This window comes from Rhinoderma darwinii, chromosome 10 (genome assembly GCF_050947455.1).
Source record: "Rhinoderma darwinii isolate aRhiDar2 chromosome 10, aRhiDar2.hap1, whole genome shotgun sequence".
NCBI classification, from domain to species: Eukaryota; Metazoa; Chordata; class Amphibia; order Anura; family Rhinodermatidae; genus Rhinoderma; species Rhinoderma darwinii.
In genome coordinates, this window is record NC_134696.1 from 15,105,147 (window position 1) to 15,121,812 (window position 16,666).

The 16,666-nt window shown below is 42.2% G+C and overlaps 1 protein-coding gene across 1 annotated transcript; it reads left to right on the forward strand.

Annotated features, from left to right (window-relative positions):
* The first annotated feature begins 837 nt into the window (after nucleotides 1–837).
* LOC142662497 (nicotinamide N-methyltransferase-like) lies at nucleotides 838–15,973 on the forward strand. Its single transcript, XM_075840704.1, has 3 exons — nucleotides 838–991; nucleotides 4,408–4,615; nucleotides 15,550–15,973. The coding sequence occupies exons 1-3, from the start codon at nucleotides 838–840 to the stop codon at nucleotides 15,971–15,973; spliced, it is 786 nt and encodes a 261-aa protein (XP_075696819.1).
* The last annotated feature ends 693 nt before the right edge of the window (nucleotides 15,974–16,666 follow it).

Consider the following 16,666-nt stretch of genomic DNA (forward strand, 5'->3'; position numbering starts at 1 on the left):
ATGCTCATGTAAACTAACGCATTTCCCCCAAAAAATGCTAATTTTATTTTGTTCCATCTTATTCAAGAAACTTTCAGAAGAAAACTGGACTTTATAAAAGGATCATAAACCCCTTGAAGAAAACCTTGTGGGGTCTACTTGTGTGAATGAAGTTGTTTATGGGTTGTTTCTAATATTTCAGCAGCATTAGGCCCCCAGGACACAGTATGCTGCTATAAAATCAAGTGCAGAATTGCTGGACCCAAAAGGCCAAAAAGCCTCCTTTTATGCCAAGCCCTGGCGCACGCCCGCACAATGAAAAAAAACACACATATTCGGTATCCCCATGCACGGGAGAAGTGGCAGAATGTGAAAGGAGATGAATTTTCTCATTCGTCCATACTGTGTGTGAAAAATGCTCGCATAAACTGACACATTTGCAAAATTCTTAAATTGTTTTCCAATTTTGCCCACATTAAAGAAAAAAAAAATGATTTGTACTGACAAATGCCATTAAAACAAAGCCCTATCTGTCCTTAAAAAAGCATGTTAAATTCAAAGATAAACTTTATTCACCTGCAAAGTTATAATCATCTAAAGAAACGCATAGCAAAATTGTGAAAATTTTCTCAGGTAATTTAGCTGTAAATCAGCCTAGTCCTTAACCGGTTAAAGATCATTATTTCTCTATGTGGATTTATTATAACACAAGTTCCCATGACCGGCTCATGAATATAATAAGTCATCATGTGATAAGTTGATCTTAGTAACACACTATGTAAATATAATCCTGGTAATTATATAAAGACTTTGTGCCCCGGTCTAGAGGTAGTCACCCCGTCTGTGATACAAGAGTAGATGATGGATTCCAGTCCCCATAAGGTCTATCATGAACATGACTTTGATTCCAGACAACATCTGGATCAATACTTTTCAGATAAACCAGACATGGTCTTTGGAGATGACGTCTTGAAGTTTCCCATTGAAAATCTTAGAGAAGTTTTCACAGTGGGTATGTATCCTGAATATTTTACTTACTCCTAAGATACAATGATGGTTACATTATTATTATTTAATAGCAGCACTTCAACAGATAAAGTATAGGGTGCTATGCGAACTTGACCATAATCCAAATGTCCCTTTAGATGCAGCGGCACTCCAAAAAGTAGTTTAAAAAAAAAAATGGGGTTTATTTAATCCATGTCAGATCTAATGTTTCTGTCCCCACACAGGGCTTAAAACATTTTTTTTTTAAACTGCTTTTGGTGTATGTATGTATGTATGTATGTATGCATGTATATATATATATATATATATATATATATATATATATATATATTTATATACATATATATATATATATATGTGTGTATATATATATATATATATATATATATATATATGTATATATATATATATATATATATATATATGTATATATATATATATATATTTATATATATATAGATATATATATATATAGAGATATATATATATATATATATATAAATATATATATATAGAGATATACATATATATATATATATATATCTATATATATATACATATATATATATATATATATACATATATATATATATATATATATATATATGTATATATATATATATATATATATATATATATATATATATATATATATATATATATATTAAAGAGGCCCTGTCACCAGTTTATAATTTCCCTATCTTCTGCCTTTTTTTATATTGAAAAACGATTCTTTTGGAGCAAGTTATGAACAATTTTAGATTTATGCTAATAAGTTCTTAATGACCAACTGCGCATTGTTTTACTTTTTACCAGGTGGGCGTTGTAAAGAGAAGTGTATGACGCTGACCAATAAACGCCATACACGTCTCTTCTTTCATGTCCAGCTTGTTTTACTGCACAGCGTGATCTCGCAAGATCACACTGTGATGGGACTTCCTCCCACAGGTTCTTCATCGGAGCCATGGAAGACTGAAGAGACATCGGCTCCAGCTACTGCAGATTCGGATTAACGTCCTGGCATGGCTGGAGGCGATGTCTGTTGACTCTTTCATCGCTCCGGTGAAGAACCTGTGGGAGGAAGTGCCGTCACAGCGTGATCTCGCGACATCACGCTGTGCAGTAAAACAAGCTAAACATGAATGAACAGAAGTGTATGACGCTGATTGGTCAATGCCCACTTGGTAAAAAGTAAAAACACGCCGACTTGGCCATTAAGAACTAATTAGCATAAATCTAAAATTGTTGATAACTTGCTCAAATATTATAGTTTTTCAAAATAAAAACCACAGATGTTATCTACATTACAGCGCCGATCAGATTAGGTAGGCGATAGGGCACTTAGAAACTGGTGACAGAGCCTCTTTAAGAGCAGATAATACATTTTGCTAATTATATTTTGGGTATGTGTGAGGTCAGAGGAGGCGACCACACTTCCCCAGTCATCTGGAAAATGCCAAGGAGCAGAGTAAAGCCCTGGTCATTGAATATGATGAAAAAAAACAAAAGTCTCAGAGTTTAGTATTTTAAACTCTGTATTCTCCAAAACCCTGAACTTTAATTTTAAGGTCATTACAAGTGCGGCTGTGCCAAATTGATATACATATATATATTATTTCATATTTGAGAAATTTTGCAAAGAAAGTTTTATTAAAAAATCAAATTTTTTGTATAGCCCATTTCGAGAGCAAGAAATTTTTTCTTTTTCTATCGACACAGCTGTATGATGGATTATTTTTCCCAAGAAGAGTTTTTATTGTACCTTTTTGGGGTGCATAGCTAACAGAGGGCGCACCTATGTAGTATAGTCTAGAAAACAGAAACCACAGGTATCCTTAGTATAACTCTACATATGAATATTCATTGACACTAAAGGAACCAAAATGAAGCTCATAAATCCTGAAAGCGTAACTAAACGTTCGATCAACTTTTTATTTTCTAGCAGCATGTGTAATATAAATATATTTTGTAATATACTTTATTAATTCATTTGGGCTCCTTTTGGTGTTATATGTGTGTTTTAAATGGCCACTCTGACACTTTTCTACCACATTTTATTTCTTGTATTTCTCCTGTTGCTAGCAGAAATCCGTACACCGTTTGAATGTATCAGTGTACGGATTCTGCTGCCTATGAGTACAGGTGGGTGGACGGCCCCATCCTGACGTCAGATGTGCACGCCCCCATCGTGACGTCAGGCAGGTCTCTCTGCCTCTATACACTACACAGTTCTCTAGCAGCAGAGCACATGGAAGAGATTGTGTGCACTGGTCTCTGTGCCTGGATGATTCTCCACAGCAAAGAGTCTCAGGACACTGCAATCTGAGCTGCTAATTAGCACCAGATAAGACTAGGACTGCTCTGTCCGTCCCCCCCTCCCCCCCCCCCCAAGCACCCTGCCGTCCTGTCTTATCTTCCCTGCACTTGCCAGGGAAAGTGAAAAGAAAAACTTTGATTGCTTTCTTCTGGAGTGTGCAGAGATATTTACATCTCTGTGTATAATGTGTTCTGCTGTGCATAGCTCAGTGCACGCTCACAGTATTGTAGTTATCACCTCAGAGTTCACTGCCCATGAAAGATACAGACAGATCGTAACATCACACACAGTAAGACACGCCCCTAGACACGCCCCTAGGAACTGTCCAGGATCAGGAAATGTGAGAAAATAGACGGTTTCACAAGAAAAAAATGCTGCAAAAAAGGTACTTTGAAGTGAAAAATTAGAGGGACATAATAGCAGTTTAAATATTTTTTTTTTGCGAAAGTTTAGCTACGATTTAAAATTCTCAAAAATGTTTTCAAGACAATAATGTCTACTCCTAGGATTTCTGAGACTGCATAATGAGTTTAATTAAAGATCTGAACCTATATCTTCCTTTGGGACACCTTATTAGGATTTCTGCGTTACTAGTGTGTTGTTTTAAAATATGCTATCCAGCCAGGTGGGTCTACCATACTTTTGTTTGTATGGACTATATTACACAGGAGCGCCCCATGTTTGCTTACTCCTATTTCCAGATGAGCAGCTACACCTCTGGTTATTGACGACACATAGGGTTAACTATATATTATCCCATCAGATGAGCACCTCACCTTAATATTCAATTGAAGGCTTTTGGATGGTTCTACTTTCTGTACCATGAGCCTTCCTTCTCCTTTCTAGTCCTCTAACTAAATAATTATAACTTTGATGGGACTGCTCTTAATGTACTAGTGAGAAGTATGAGAAGTATCACCAAATCTATCTCTATAAAACATTTAAAGATTAGTTTACCTGTTGTTTTTTTTTTTTTTGGGTATTGGAAACCCAATATTTACATAATTTGCTAGAAGTGATAGAGACATATGTCCTTGTTTATTTACATAATCTATGAGGGTTTAACAGATTAGATGATTCAGTATTCAGAATTTTTTCTGCAGGTCATATTAACGGAGACATCTTGGTTGACCTCAGTCTTGGTTCCCTCGTTCATCAACTATTTTCAGCCAGTGAGTTTTTCAAAAACATGATAGTGCTGAAGGCCAATAACAGATGCATCATGGAGCTGAAGAGATGGGTGGACGAACGTACGGGAGCATTTTATTGGGGCCACACATCAACACTCCTTCAAGAGAAAGAAGAAAACAGGTGACGTATTTGTCCAAATATCAAGGAAAACCCACTGTCATTGTTATTGTTGCTCCTGATACAACAAATATGAAGTTAGCAGAAACGGAAGAATTTGATCCAGCGCTGTTTCGTTAAAAGGAAGTAATATTCCAACTTTATTTTAGACAAAAGTAAAATCCACTATGAGTAAGGGTGGTTGTCTCAGCAGTAAGCCTACGCGTTTCCGACAGATCACCTGTCCTTAGTCATGGCACAATGTAAAACTTTTTGTCTGAAATAAAGTTGGAATATTGCTTCCTTTTAACAAAACAGCGCTGGATCAAATTCTTCAGTTTCTGCTGTGTTTGTACCGTGTGCCGCCACGTGGATCAGTGCGCAGTCCAAATCTGGACATACATACCGGTGAGCTGGAGGAATCCTCCTATATTTTAAAATATGAAGTTAGTTCAAAAAATGTGTTCTCTGTTAATACTTAAATCAAAAGTTAAATATTCTTCTCTGTACAGGGCAGTATCGTATAAATTAATGCTTGAACGGCACCGTATAAGGCCCTATTCACACGACAGGGATTCTCGGCTGTGTGACAGCCATTTTTGAACAGCCATCACATGGCCGCATTTGTATCAAAAGACCCCAATTGGGGCTGTTCACATGGCTGATTTTTTGATGGCCTGGTAGACCGGGCCGTCAAAAAATGGGACATGCCCTTTTTTGGGCCGTTCTCACGGCCGCACGGCTCCCATAGAATTCTATGTGGCCATGTAAAACATAGCTGTCGCTTGGATGAGATCCGAGTGACGGCCATTCTTTCTGACACTCGCTCGCACTCTTCTCCTCCTCACAGTGTGAAATGCATGTGAGGAGGAGGATGAGGAGATTTTTTTTAGCTCCCTGTAGGAGTGGAATCCGTAATCCCCGGCCACAGCGTTGCCGAAGCTGTGGCCGGAGATTCCGCTCCAGGAGTAGTCCCTGATATCAGTGTCCATATATGGACAGTGACGTCAGGGACTTCTCCTAGAGCGGTTCCCTACGCCTGAAGCAGAATCCCGGCTACAACGGCTGGTGATTCCGCTCCAGGAGAATTCCCTGACTTCACTGTCCATATAGTAACATCAGGGGCTTCTCCTGGAGCGGAATCACGGGACGCTGTGGCCGGGGATTCTGATTCAGGAGCAGGGGACCACTCCAGGAGTAGTCACTGTCCATATATGGACAGTGAAATCAGGGAAATCAGGGAATTCTTCTGAAGAGGAATCACCGGCCACAGCATCAGGAGAAGTTTCTGATGTCACTGTCCATATATGGACAGTGACGTCAAGGACTTCCCTTGGAACTGTCCCCTACAGTGGCGCTATCTACAGGAGGGAGGTGCTATCTACGAGGGGGTTCCATGTACGGTGGGTGTGCCATCTACGGGTGTGCTATGTACAAGGGGGCTGTATGGCACTACCTACAAGGGGCTGTGTGGCACTACCTAGAGGGAGGCTGTGTTGCACAATCCTAGAGAGGGCTCTGTGGCACTACCTACAGGGGGCTGTGTGAGATTACCTACAGGGGGTCTGTGTGGCACTACCTAGAGGGGGGCTGTGGCAGTATCTACAGAGGGCAGTGTGTGGCATTATCTACAAAGGGCAGTGTGTGACAGTATCTACAGCGGCTATGGCAAAAAAAATTGAGGACAAGGAGTCACAGCGCCACAAATAATAGAAATATGTACAAAATTTGATTTAATATAATATCATACACAAAACAGACAATTTTTAAAATTAGCAAGGATCTAAAAAACAATGTACGTGTGGACCACTCACAGATGATAATATTACCACGGGTATGCTGTATAAAGTGCACAATTGAAACATATGTGCACCAGGCAGTAACACAAAAAGGCATGTTAGTGATGTGTCATCACAGTGTCTCACCTGTATTATAAAGTATAGGATTCACATGAGTGAAAAGAAGAGCTAGGTAAAACAATAATATCATCAACAAAGAACAGGAGAGACACTAGGAAAGAACATCACACCAAGAAAAAAACACTTCATTAGGTATACATAAGTCAAAGAGAGGAAATATCCTGGCATGGTCTATGATGTGAATCAAAGTCTGCCTGGGATAACAAATAGCCTAATAAGAAACAGTCTTACCCATGGGAGTGAAAACGGTAAGGTGGTCCACACAGTGTAGCCAAATGTAATGACACCCGACGCGCGTTTCGCTGGTACAGCTTCCTCAGGGGGTATTAACTACTCTATGTAAGTGTCCAGTTTATATGTGTCTCCCCTAGTGAACAGCTGATGTCTTCCGGTGTATCCCGTCATCCGGTCTCTGGCGCATGCGCGTGAGTGTACCTGAAGCCACGAGATCTCCGTCGCCTGTCGTCACACCCCCACTGCGCATGCGTGCCTCCGAGGACGCGTCTCTATGGAGACAGCGCAGGCGCAGTGCCTGTGTATAGACGAGAGGGGAACGGAGCGGGCTCTCAGTCTCTCCATAGCATGCACAACCCCGGAGAGGAGAATACTACTGTAAGTATGTACAGATCTATTTAATATGGTGATATAAAAAATTATGGATCCAATACATGCCAAGATAAATCCCCTGATTTTAACAAAGAATAACATAGAAAATATGAAAACAACGAAACATTGTGTATAATAAGCAATTATAAAAAATGTATATAAAAATAAGACCATAATAATGTGCAAAAGACTTTTATATTGATAATAAAGGTGTCAAAATGTGTCTATTAAAAGTATAAAAGAAGAATGGAGCAGCAAAAAAATCGCGACAAAGTGAGTAATGCGATCAAGAAACCGCACAGACCAAAAACAAAAAACCATAATAGGATATGATAAAAAACTAAAAAAAAAGGTGAGTTAAGTACATGGAAACCATGTAAGGAAGACGCGATATAGAAAAAACTTATAAAGCTCTAAAAAATAAGAAGCAAAAAATATAAAACATAAAACATATATAGGAGTATGTATTAGCCGTGGGAAATATAACAACCAAGAAAAAACAGTCGTCAAATTACACCGAGTCGGACATAATGGTTACATTAAAAAAGGACAACATAGACACCGAGGATAAAGATCTCTTCTCATGAGAATGTTGCTAGATGGTCAAAGAGTATATCTGTTGATTCCTCGTACCTAATACGTCTCCAAGCCACCTCAGGATCGAACAATATATAAACCCTCTAGCGAAATCTGGACATAAGTGTAAAACAAACAATTAATAACACATATTAAAAATGGGAGACAGAAAAAGTTTGCACTATGGTGCGTTTCTGCTGGATAGGAGAGACAGTACATGTCGCTCTGACCCTTTTCGGAGGGGAGGTTTTGTTGGGGGGGGAGGGGAGGAGGGAGGGAACGCACGGCCTAATATCTTGACTGGAGCAGGCTGGAGGAGAAACAGATTTCTTAAAAATATGACGCCCGATGGGATCGGTTAAATGTCTATCCTGGAACGTCCGGGGAATACGGGAAGCTAGGAAACGGCAGGCAATATTTAACTGGGTTAAACAACAAAATGCCCTGATAGTGGGGCTGCAAGAAACGCATCTGACTAGAGAGTCTGTATTCTTATTGCAGAGAGTGTGGATTGCACATGGGTTTCACTCTTTTCATACGACTTATTCCAGGGGGGTGAGTTTGCTGATACACAGGAGTCTCCCCTTTGTCTGTCATTCATCCTTTTCTGATGAGGAGGGGAGGTATGTGGGAGTGCATTGTACTATATATCACTGGGAGTGTATTCTGGTAGTGTTGTATATCCCTCCGCCATATTCTAGCACTGTACTGAAACGAGTTACGGAGAAACTCTCCAGGTGGCCTGAGGTACCGCTAATTGTGATGGGGGATTTTAATGCAGTGATGTCTGAAGGGTTGGACAGGTTTCATAGAGGAGGAGGAGGGCAAAGAAGAGATCTGACTGCCTTTGGAAGATTAATGGAGGAATTGGGTCTGCGGGATATTTGGAGAGATAAACATCCAGGGGTGAGGCAGTACTCGTGTGCATCATCCACATTTCAGTCACTTTCCCGAATAGACATGGTGGCATACCAGGAACCCCGGGAATTGGAAGCTGAATGCGTTTTGGTTAAGATTGATGGACGGCGAGGAAATACGGAACCTGATAAAAGAATATTTTAATTTTAATACTGAGTCGGTGCCGCGGGGAGTGTTATGGGATGCCATGAAAGCCTGGCTGAGAGGAGTATTCATTCAAAATATTAAACGAATTAAAACTAAATCCAGGCAGTTGGGAGAAAGTTTAGAGGAGCGGGTGACAGAAACAGAAGGGAGACATGTAGAAGAGGGATCCGAGGAGACACTTAGACATTGGGTGGAGGCACAGACGTTGTTAAAAAATCACCAACTAACAATGGCGGATAATAAACGACTATTCCTTAAACAGCAATATTATGAAGAAGGGGAAATGGCGGGGAGATTACTCGCTAGGATGGCAAAACCGCATGGGGGCAATAATTTCATTCATGGCCTTAGGGGGGAGGGGGGGAGGGTGGAGACAGACACGGGGCAAATCCTGCAAATATTCCAGCGGTTTTATACTGACCTATATACATCCAAGGTGCATTACAACACACAGCAATTGGACGAGTACCTGGGAAACATTAATTTGCCTACCTTGGGCCGGGAGGACCGTGAAAGTTTGGAGACCCCTATTTCACTAGAGGAGTTGGAACAGGCGATAAGAGATATGGCAAATGAGAAAGCTCCGGGTCCAGATGGGTTACCGGGGGAAATCTATAAGGAATATGGGACGGAACTAGCGCCAGAATATTTGAGTACTTTGCAGGATAGTTTTGACAGAGGTAAATTACCAGACTCCCTATATGAGGCTACGATAGTGGTTCTCCCAAAAGAGGGGAAAGACAGCCAATTACCGGAGTCCTATAGACCAATATCCTTGTTGACATCGGATGTCAAGATCTTGGCAAAGATATTGGCACTGAGGCTGAACAGGGTGGTACAGCATGTTGTGCATGAAGACCAATCGGGGTTCATGCCCTCCAAATCGACGGCGGTCAACCTCAGGCGGCTGTTTTTAAATCTTCAGGCGGCAACGGATGAGCAAGGAGGAAGGGCGGTGCTAACGTTAGATGCTGCAAAAGCGTTCGACTGCGTAGAATGGGGGTATTTATGGCGGGTAATAGAAAAGATTGGATTCGGCCCTAACTTCGTAAAGTGGGTACAGTTGCTGTATGTGGCCCCTACAGCCCGCATACGGGTGAATGGTACAATGTCTGAGAAATTTTCACTGGCCCGGGGTACACGACAGGGGTGCCCACTGTCACCATTACTATTCGCCTTGGCGGTGGAGCCACTGGCGTGCCTCATAAGACAGGTGGAACGTATAAGAGGCTTGCAATATGGGGAAATGGAGGAAAAAATGTCATTATATGCAGACGACATTTTAATATATATGACGGACACGGAGAATACACTGCAGGTAGTAATGGATACGATCACAAGGTTTGGGGAGTTCTCGGGATTAAATATTAACTGGACCAAGTCTGCTTTGATGCCACTTGATACAGTGAATATTGTAGATACTGGAGGGGGGATCCGGATTCCGATAGTTTCTGAATTTACGTATTTAGGGGTTAAGGTGACGGCTAGGGTCCAAGACTATATGTCTTTGAATGTCTCACCAATGCTGCTTAAGGTGAAACAAAAGGTGGATGCCTGGAACAGGCTCCCGCTCTCTGCTCTGGGGAGGACTAACCTAATCAAGATGATCCTTATGCCTCAAGTTTTATACATTCTTCATAACTCCCCAGTATGGATACCTAAGCACTGGTTCAGACGCTTGCACAATCTCTTTCGGGATCTGGTATGGAAAAAAGGGGTTCCAAGGATTAAATTGGAGAAATTGCAATTGCCCAAAGATGAAGGGGGGGTCGCGCTGCCAAATGCCTGGATATATTACCTGGCTGCCCAGAGCCAACAATTTAAGGGATGGGAGGACACAGAGACTTGGGGTGCCAGTGCACGTTTATTGTCATACATGGGGGGAGGACATAATCCACTAGAGAGTCTGGAAGCGCATACCTTTAAGAGATTGGCGAGTGCTAAACCAACGTTACTCCTGATACATAAAGTATGGTGGCAATGCAAACAGATCCTGGGAGTGGGAATGTGCACCAAATATACTCCCCTATGGCATAATCCGGTCCTGTGGGAATTATACCAATTAGAGGGCATGCAAAAATGGGAGTTGGCAGGGGTTAGACGAATACAACACTTATATGATGATAACGGGCTGAGATCATTTCAGCAGTTGAAGGACCTATTTTCACTAGAGCACAATATGTTTTATCAGTATTTGCAGATCCGTCATGCCCTACAGGCGCAGGCGCAGGTAGTGGACCTGACGGTCTGTGCTCTTGGGGTCCTGGAGTATGCGGGAAGGGCTGACACGACCAAAGGCCTGATCTCAATGGCGTACAGGAGCTTGCTGTCCAAACACCTGGGAAACCCAATGATGCTGGTAAAAGCGAAATGGGAACGGGATGTTGGTCCATTGACTGAGGAGGAGTGGGAGGAGATATTAGCATCCACATGTCACTTATCGCTCAGTCTGGCGCAGAGGAGATCACAACTCTTCCTGATACACAGAGTGTATCGAACCCCGTGGGTATTAAAGCAGATGGGTATTAGAGCGGATGCTAAATGTCCTAGGTGCACGGAAGAGAAAGCGGATATACTGCATATGTTTTGGTCATGTGAGGCTCTGAGGACCCTATGGGGGGAAGTATTGGATCTGATAAAACAGGTGTATGGTCGGGAATTGGCGGCAGACCCTAAAGTTATGTTGTTCGGAGTAGTGGGAGAATTGGAGAGTGACAGAATGGCAAACCTGGCAATTGCCAAGATATTATATCAAACAAGGAAATGCATTGCTAAACACTGGCTGGATGAGGAGCCACCAGGGATGAGGGAAATTGTAGGAATGGTGAACTATAATATCCTGATGGAGCATAAGATATTTTCTAAAAGGGGCACGGAAAAAAAATTTGAGAAACAATGGAGCAGATGGATGGCCTGTCCTGAGGTGCTGTCACCTGAACTAAACAGAATAAGGGCGAGAGTTGTCTGAGGAACTGGAGATGGTAGAGTCTGGAGCAAAAAGGGGTGGTGGGGAAACTTGATAAGAGAAATGTGCTCTGGCCAGGATTGGTACTAGAAACAAAGGGCAGAGATATAGTGGGGGCCGTGCGGGGAGGGGGGAAAGGGGGGAAGTTGGGGATTTCCTGATATGCTGTCATTATTGTATACGATGCTGGAAAATTGTAATGTGAATGTTACTATGTTATTTCTTTTATGTGTTCGTATCAATAAAATTGGTTTGATTTAAAAAAAAAAAAAATGGGAGACAGAGGAGCTTATAACCACTTATATTTCAGTATAGGACGAAAACAGCCCTATAAAAAGGCAGCAAAACTTAATTTTTCATGTGGAGTCATGATTCCCAGAGTAATAATCCACCTACATTCCTTTTGTGCAAGCATCATCTTCGCATGTCCACCTCTGACACCACAATGTATCCTATCTATACCCCATGCCAAAAATGTTTTGGGGTCACATCCATGGTATAGTTTGAAGTGTTTGGGGATCGACTTCAATACCGATAGATCATCTATTTCCTTTGCAGCAATTACGTCCCGTACGTACTCACGAACACGCATTCTCAGTTGTCTAGAGGTTAGGCCTATATAGACCTTTGGACAGCCACATGTCGCATAGTAAATGACGTGAGTTGCGCTACAGGAGATATAGTGCAAGATTTTGAACCGCCTTCCATTTTTAATGGAATCAAAGAAAGATGTTCGTGATATATTAGGACACGCCACGCAATCCCCACAGGGGAAACATCCTTGAGCTGGACCTCTGGTTGAGAAGGGATTCGGCTGTTTGGGTAAGTAGTGGCTTTTAACTAATATATCCTTTAGGGGCTATGGCAGTATCTACAGGGGGCTGTGTGGCATTATCTACAGAAGGCAGTGTGTGGCATTATCTAGAGGGCGCTTTGTGTGGCATTATCTAGAGGGGGCTGTGTGGCAGTATCTACAGAGGGCAGTGTGCGGCCTTATCTACAGGGGGGATGTGGCAATATCTACAGGAGCCTGTGTGGCATTATCTACAGAGGGCAGTGTGTAGCATTATCTACAGAGGGCAATGTGTGGAATTATCTACAGGGTGGCTGTGACAGTATCTACAGGGGGCTGTGTGGCATTATCTACAAAGGGAAGTGTGTGCACAAATTGGCAAATTAAATTCATCCGTTGCTGAATGCAAAACTGGTCAAAATCAGCTGTTAAAAACGGAAACTCGACCCGGAACGGAAACAGAACGGATGAAAAAAAGATGCAAAACGGCAGAGAAAAACAGACCAAAACAGCAGTTTTTATCGCCGACACTCAGACTCTGTCGTCTGAATAGAGCTTAAGCTTGGTGTATCAGCATTGGATTATTTCAAGTCTTACCACCAGTATTGCAAGTTAATAGTCAGAGGCGTAGCTAGGTTCTCCAGCACCCGGGGCAAAGATTCAGTTTGGCGCCCCCCCAACCTCTTTCCCGACATCTTCTTCCCCCTCGCCGTGTTTGTTTTCTCTACGAATTGACGTGTCATTTATTTTTATGTAACGCGAGCATAAAAACATTTGTACATTTTACAAGCAATATGGTTCTATACACAACAGAACCAAGCTCAGTACATATATACAGCCTCAGAAGCAAGCTCACTACATATATACAACACCAGCACAAATACAGCTCAATTTAGTGCAACCCCTGCCGTATAGGTATGTACGGCGTAAAACTACAGCTCCCAGCATGGCCCGAACAATGATAAGGATGTGCTGGGAGATGCCGTTTCACAAAAAATAAATCCTATCATAATCATCTTGCTGCAGATCATACAGTGACTACAGTACTGATCAGAGGCAGAATAAACATTTACATTAAGTGACTCACCGGTGACGTCTCAGATTCTAGTTCTTTTTCTCCATCCGGTCCAGACCTCTATGGTGGCTTCTCCCGGTCACAGACCATTACTGCAGTTTGCCGCTCACATGTCTTCAGCTTCTCACTTTTCCAACATTTCTGCACCGATAAATAAATATAAAGTTATCATTATACCACACACTACGCCCCTAAATATAATAGCGCCATACACTGCACCTCTAATTATAATAGCACCATACACCGTGTCCTACACACACACACTGTGCACCCTGTAGATAGTGCCTGCCATAGAGCCTCTGTAGATAGTGCCCCCATACAGACCACCCCTGTATAGTGTCCCACAAATAACTCCCCCTATAGTGCTCTACAGATAGCCCACACCTGTATATAGCCCCCTGTAGATATAGCCCACCCCTGTATATAGTACTCTACAGATAGCCCAACCATGTATGTAGCCCCCTGTAGATATAGCCCACCCCTGTATATAGTGCTCCACATATAGTCCACCCCTGTATATAGTGTTTCACAGATAGCCCACCCCTGTATATAGCCCCCCTTGTACATATAGTCCCCCCCCTGTATATAGTGCTCCACTAGATAGTCCACCCCTGTATATAGTGCTCCACAGATAGCCCACCCCTGTATATACTATATACAAGGGTGGGCTATCTGTGGAGCACTATATACAGGGGTGGACTATATGTACAAGGGGGCTATATACAGGGGTGGGCTTTCTGTGGAGCACTATAGGGGGAGCTATTTGTGGGATACTATATACAGGGGTGGGCTATATCTACAGGGGGACTATATACAGGGGTGGGCTATATCTACAGGGGGACTATATCTACAGGAGGACTATATACAGGGGTGGGCTATCTACAGGGGGACCATATCTACAGGGGGACCATATCTACAGGGGGACCATATATACAGGGTTGGGCTATATCTACAGGGGTGGGCTATATCTACAGAGGTGGGCTATATCTACAGGGGGCTATATACTATATAGCCCCCCCTGTAGTTATAGCCCACCCCTGTATATGGTGCTCCATAGATAGCCCACCCCAGTATATAGCCCCCCTGTAGATATAGTCCCCCTGTATATAGCCCACCCCCTGTAGATATAGTCCACCTGTATATAGCCCACCCCTGTAGATATGGTCCCCCTGTAGATAGCCCACCCCAGTATATAGCCCCCTGTAGATATAGTCCCCCTGTATATAGCCCACCCCCTGTAGATATAGTCCACCTGTATATAGCCCACCCCCTGTAGATATAGTCCCCCTGTATATAGCCCACCCCCTGTAGATATAGCCCCCCTGTAGATATAGTCCACCTGTATATAGCCCATCCCCTGTAGATATAGTCCCCCTGTAGATATAGCCCCCCTGTAGATATAGTCCCCCTGTAGATATAGTCCCCCTGTAGATATAGTCTGCCCCCCCCCCGCAGATACAGCAATACACTTTTATTACAATACAAAAAAAATAAATATTCAAACTCACCTTGTTCCCGCTCCCACGCCGTCTGGCAGCCATGGAGACCTGCTCTCTTCTGCGCAGGTCTCCAGGGGGTTGAACACAGCATCTATGAAAGGCGCTGATTGGCTGGGCAGGATGACTTTCCCTGTCAGTCAGTCAGCGCCTTTCATCGACGGAAGCGTCACTGGTACAAAAGGTACCAGTCGCTTCATTCGTGGAGAGGCGCTGAATGGCCGAGCACGGAACGTGCCCGGTCATTCATTGCTTCTAATTGTACCTGTGTCCTTGCGACACAGGTACAATAATAGTGCAGGAGGAGGTGGCGCTGGCGCCCCCCTCTGAGCTGCGCCCGGGGCACGTGCCCCGCCTGCCCCCCCCTAGCTACGCCCCTCTAATAGTCCAGTGCTAAGTACTGAGCCACCATATTTATGTTGACTGTGGGACAATCACTTTCCTTGTATTTTTTATTTTCCAGAGATCAGTTTGAGGACAAAGAAGGAAAAGTGAGATCAGCCATTCAACATATTGTGAAATACGACCTGGAGAAAGAGAATATGACAGAGCCGCTGGTCTTACCACCAGCCGATTGTGTCATCAGTGCTGGTCTGCTGGAAGTTATTAGTAAAGATCAAGATGATTACATCAGATATCTGAGGAAGTTCTCTAAGTTGCTAAAACCTGGAGGACACCTCATATTAGTTGGGATTTTAGGTACAACATATTTTACAGTCGGGAATGACAAGTTCCATGTCTTCACATGTGATGAGGATTTTATCAGGAAAGTTCTAGTTGGAGAAGGCTTTATCATTGATTACTGTAAGGTGAAGGAGAGAACGGTTGTCAGTGACCTTATTGACTTTAAGGCCATTATGATTATTGCTGCTCACAAGGAGAAGTAGGGTGAATCTTGCAAAGTCTGCATGTCATTACTTCATATGCTAAGCTTTAAAAAAAAGATTTAACCATCAAAAAGACACATCCGTGCAGTATAGAAAACGAAGAAAATAATTGTTCAATGTTTTTTTTTACCCTTGCCTCGGACTGGTGACAATAGATAGTTGATAATAGTGGCAAGATCAAACCTGGTCATCTGGCACATGATGGGATCCTGAAATCTTTGGATCAGTTACTCTGTTGTTTTGTTTCTGCTTTATATGAAAATTTTAATAAAACAAAGCATATATTTTAAAAAAAAACAAAAGATATTATTATTATAAACATACATTGACATATATGAAAAACACTAGCGTAAAAATATCCCCTCCCCCTCTCCTGTGTCTCAGGCCTTGTCTTCTCCCATCAACAAAGACAAAGATAGCTGAGAAAAACTTTGTCAATCAAATCATATGATTCAGAAGGCCATATATGTGCAGATGTAGCCGTCTTTACCTTGACTTTTAACGCATTAAATACACAGTGGCAAAATCCTTTATCTTGAGTTTTTCAATAACTTTTCAATGTCTTTTGTTGTGTCATATCATGCTGCTGCAAGTTATCAGAATCAAGATAAAGATGGCTACATCCTGTATATAGTGAATTAAAATAATTTGATTAAGACCTTCATGATTTGTTTTGAATGAAAAACAATAGAA

Bases quoted from the DNA above. Each gene is read 5' to 3' on its own strand.
- LOC142662497 (XM_075840704.1), top strand. From the start codon at position 838: ATGATGGATTCCAGTCCCCATAAGGTCTATCATGAACATGACTTTGAT. The intron at 992-4,407 runs GTATGTATCCTG...TTTTTTCTGCAG, and splicing joins TAGAGAAGTTTTCACAGTGG to GTCATATTAACGGAGACATC. The intron at 4,616-15,549 runs GTGACGTATTTG...TTTATTTTCCAG, and splicing joins CAAGAGAAAGAAGAAAACAG to AGATCAGTTTGAGGACAAAG.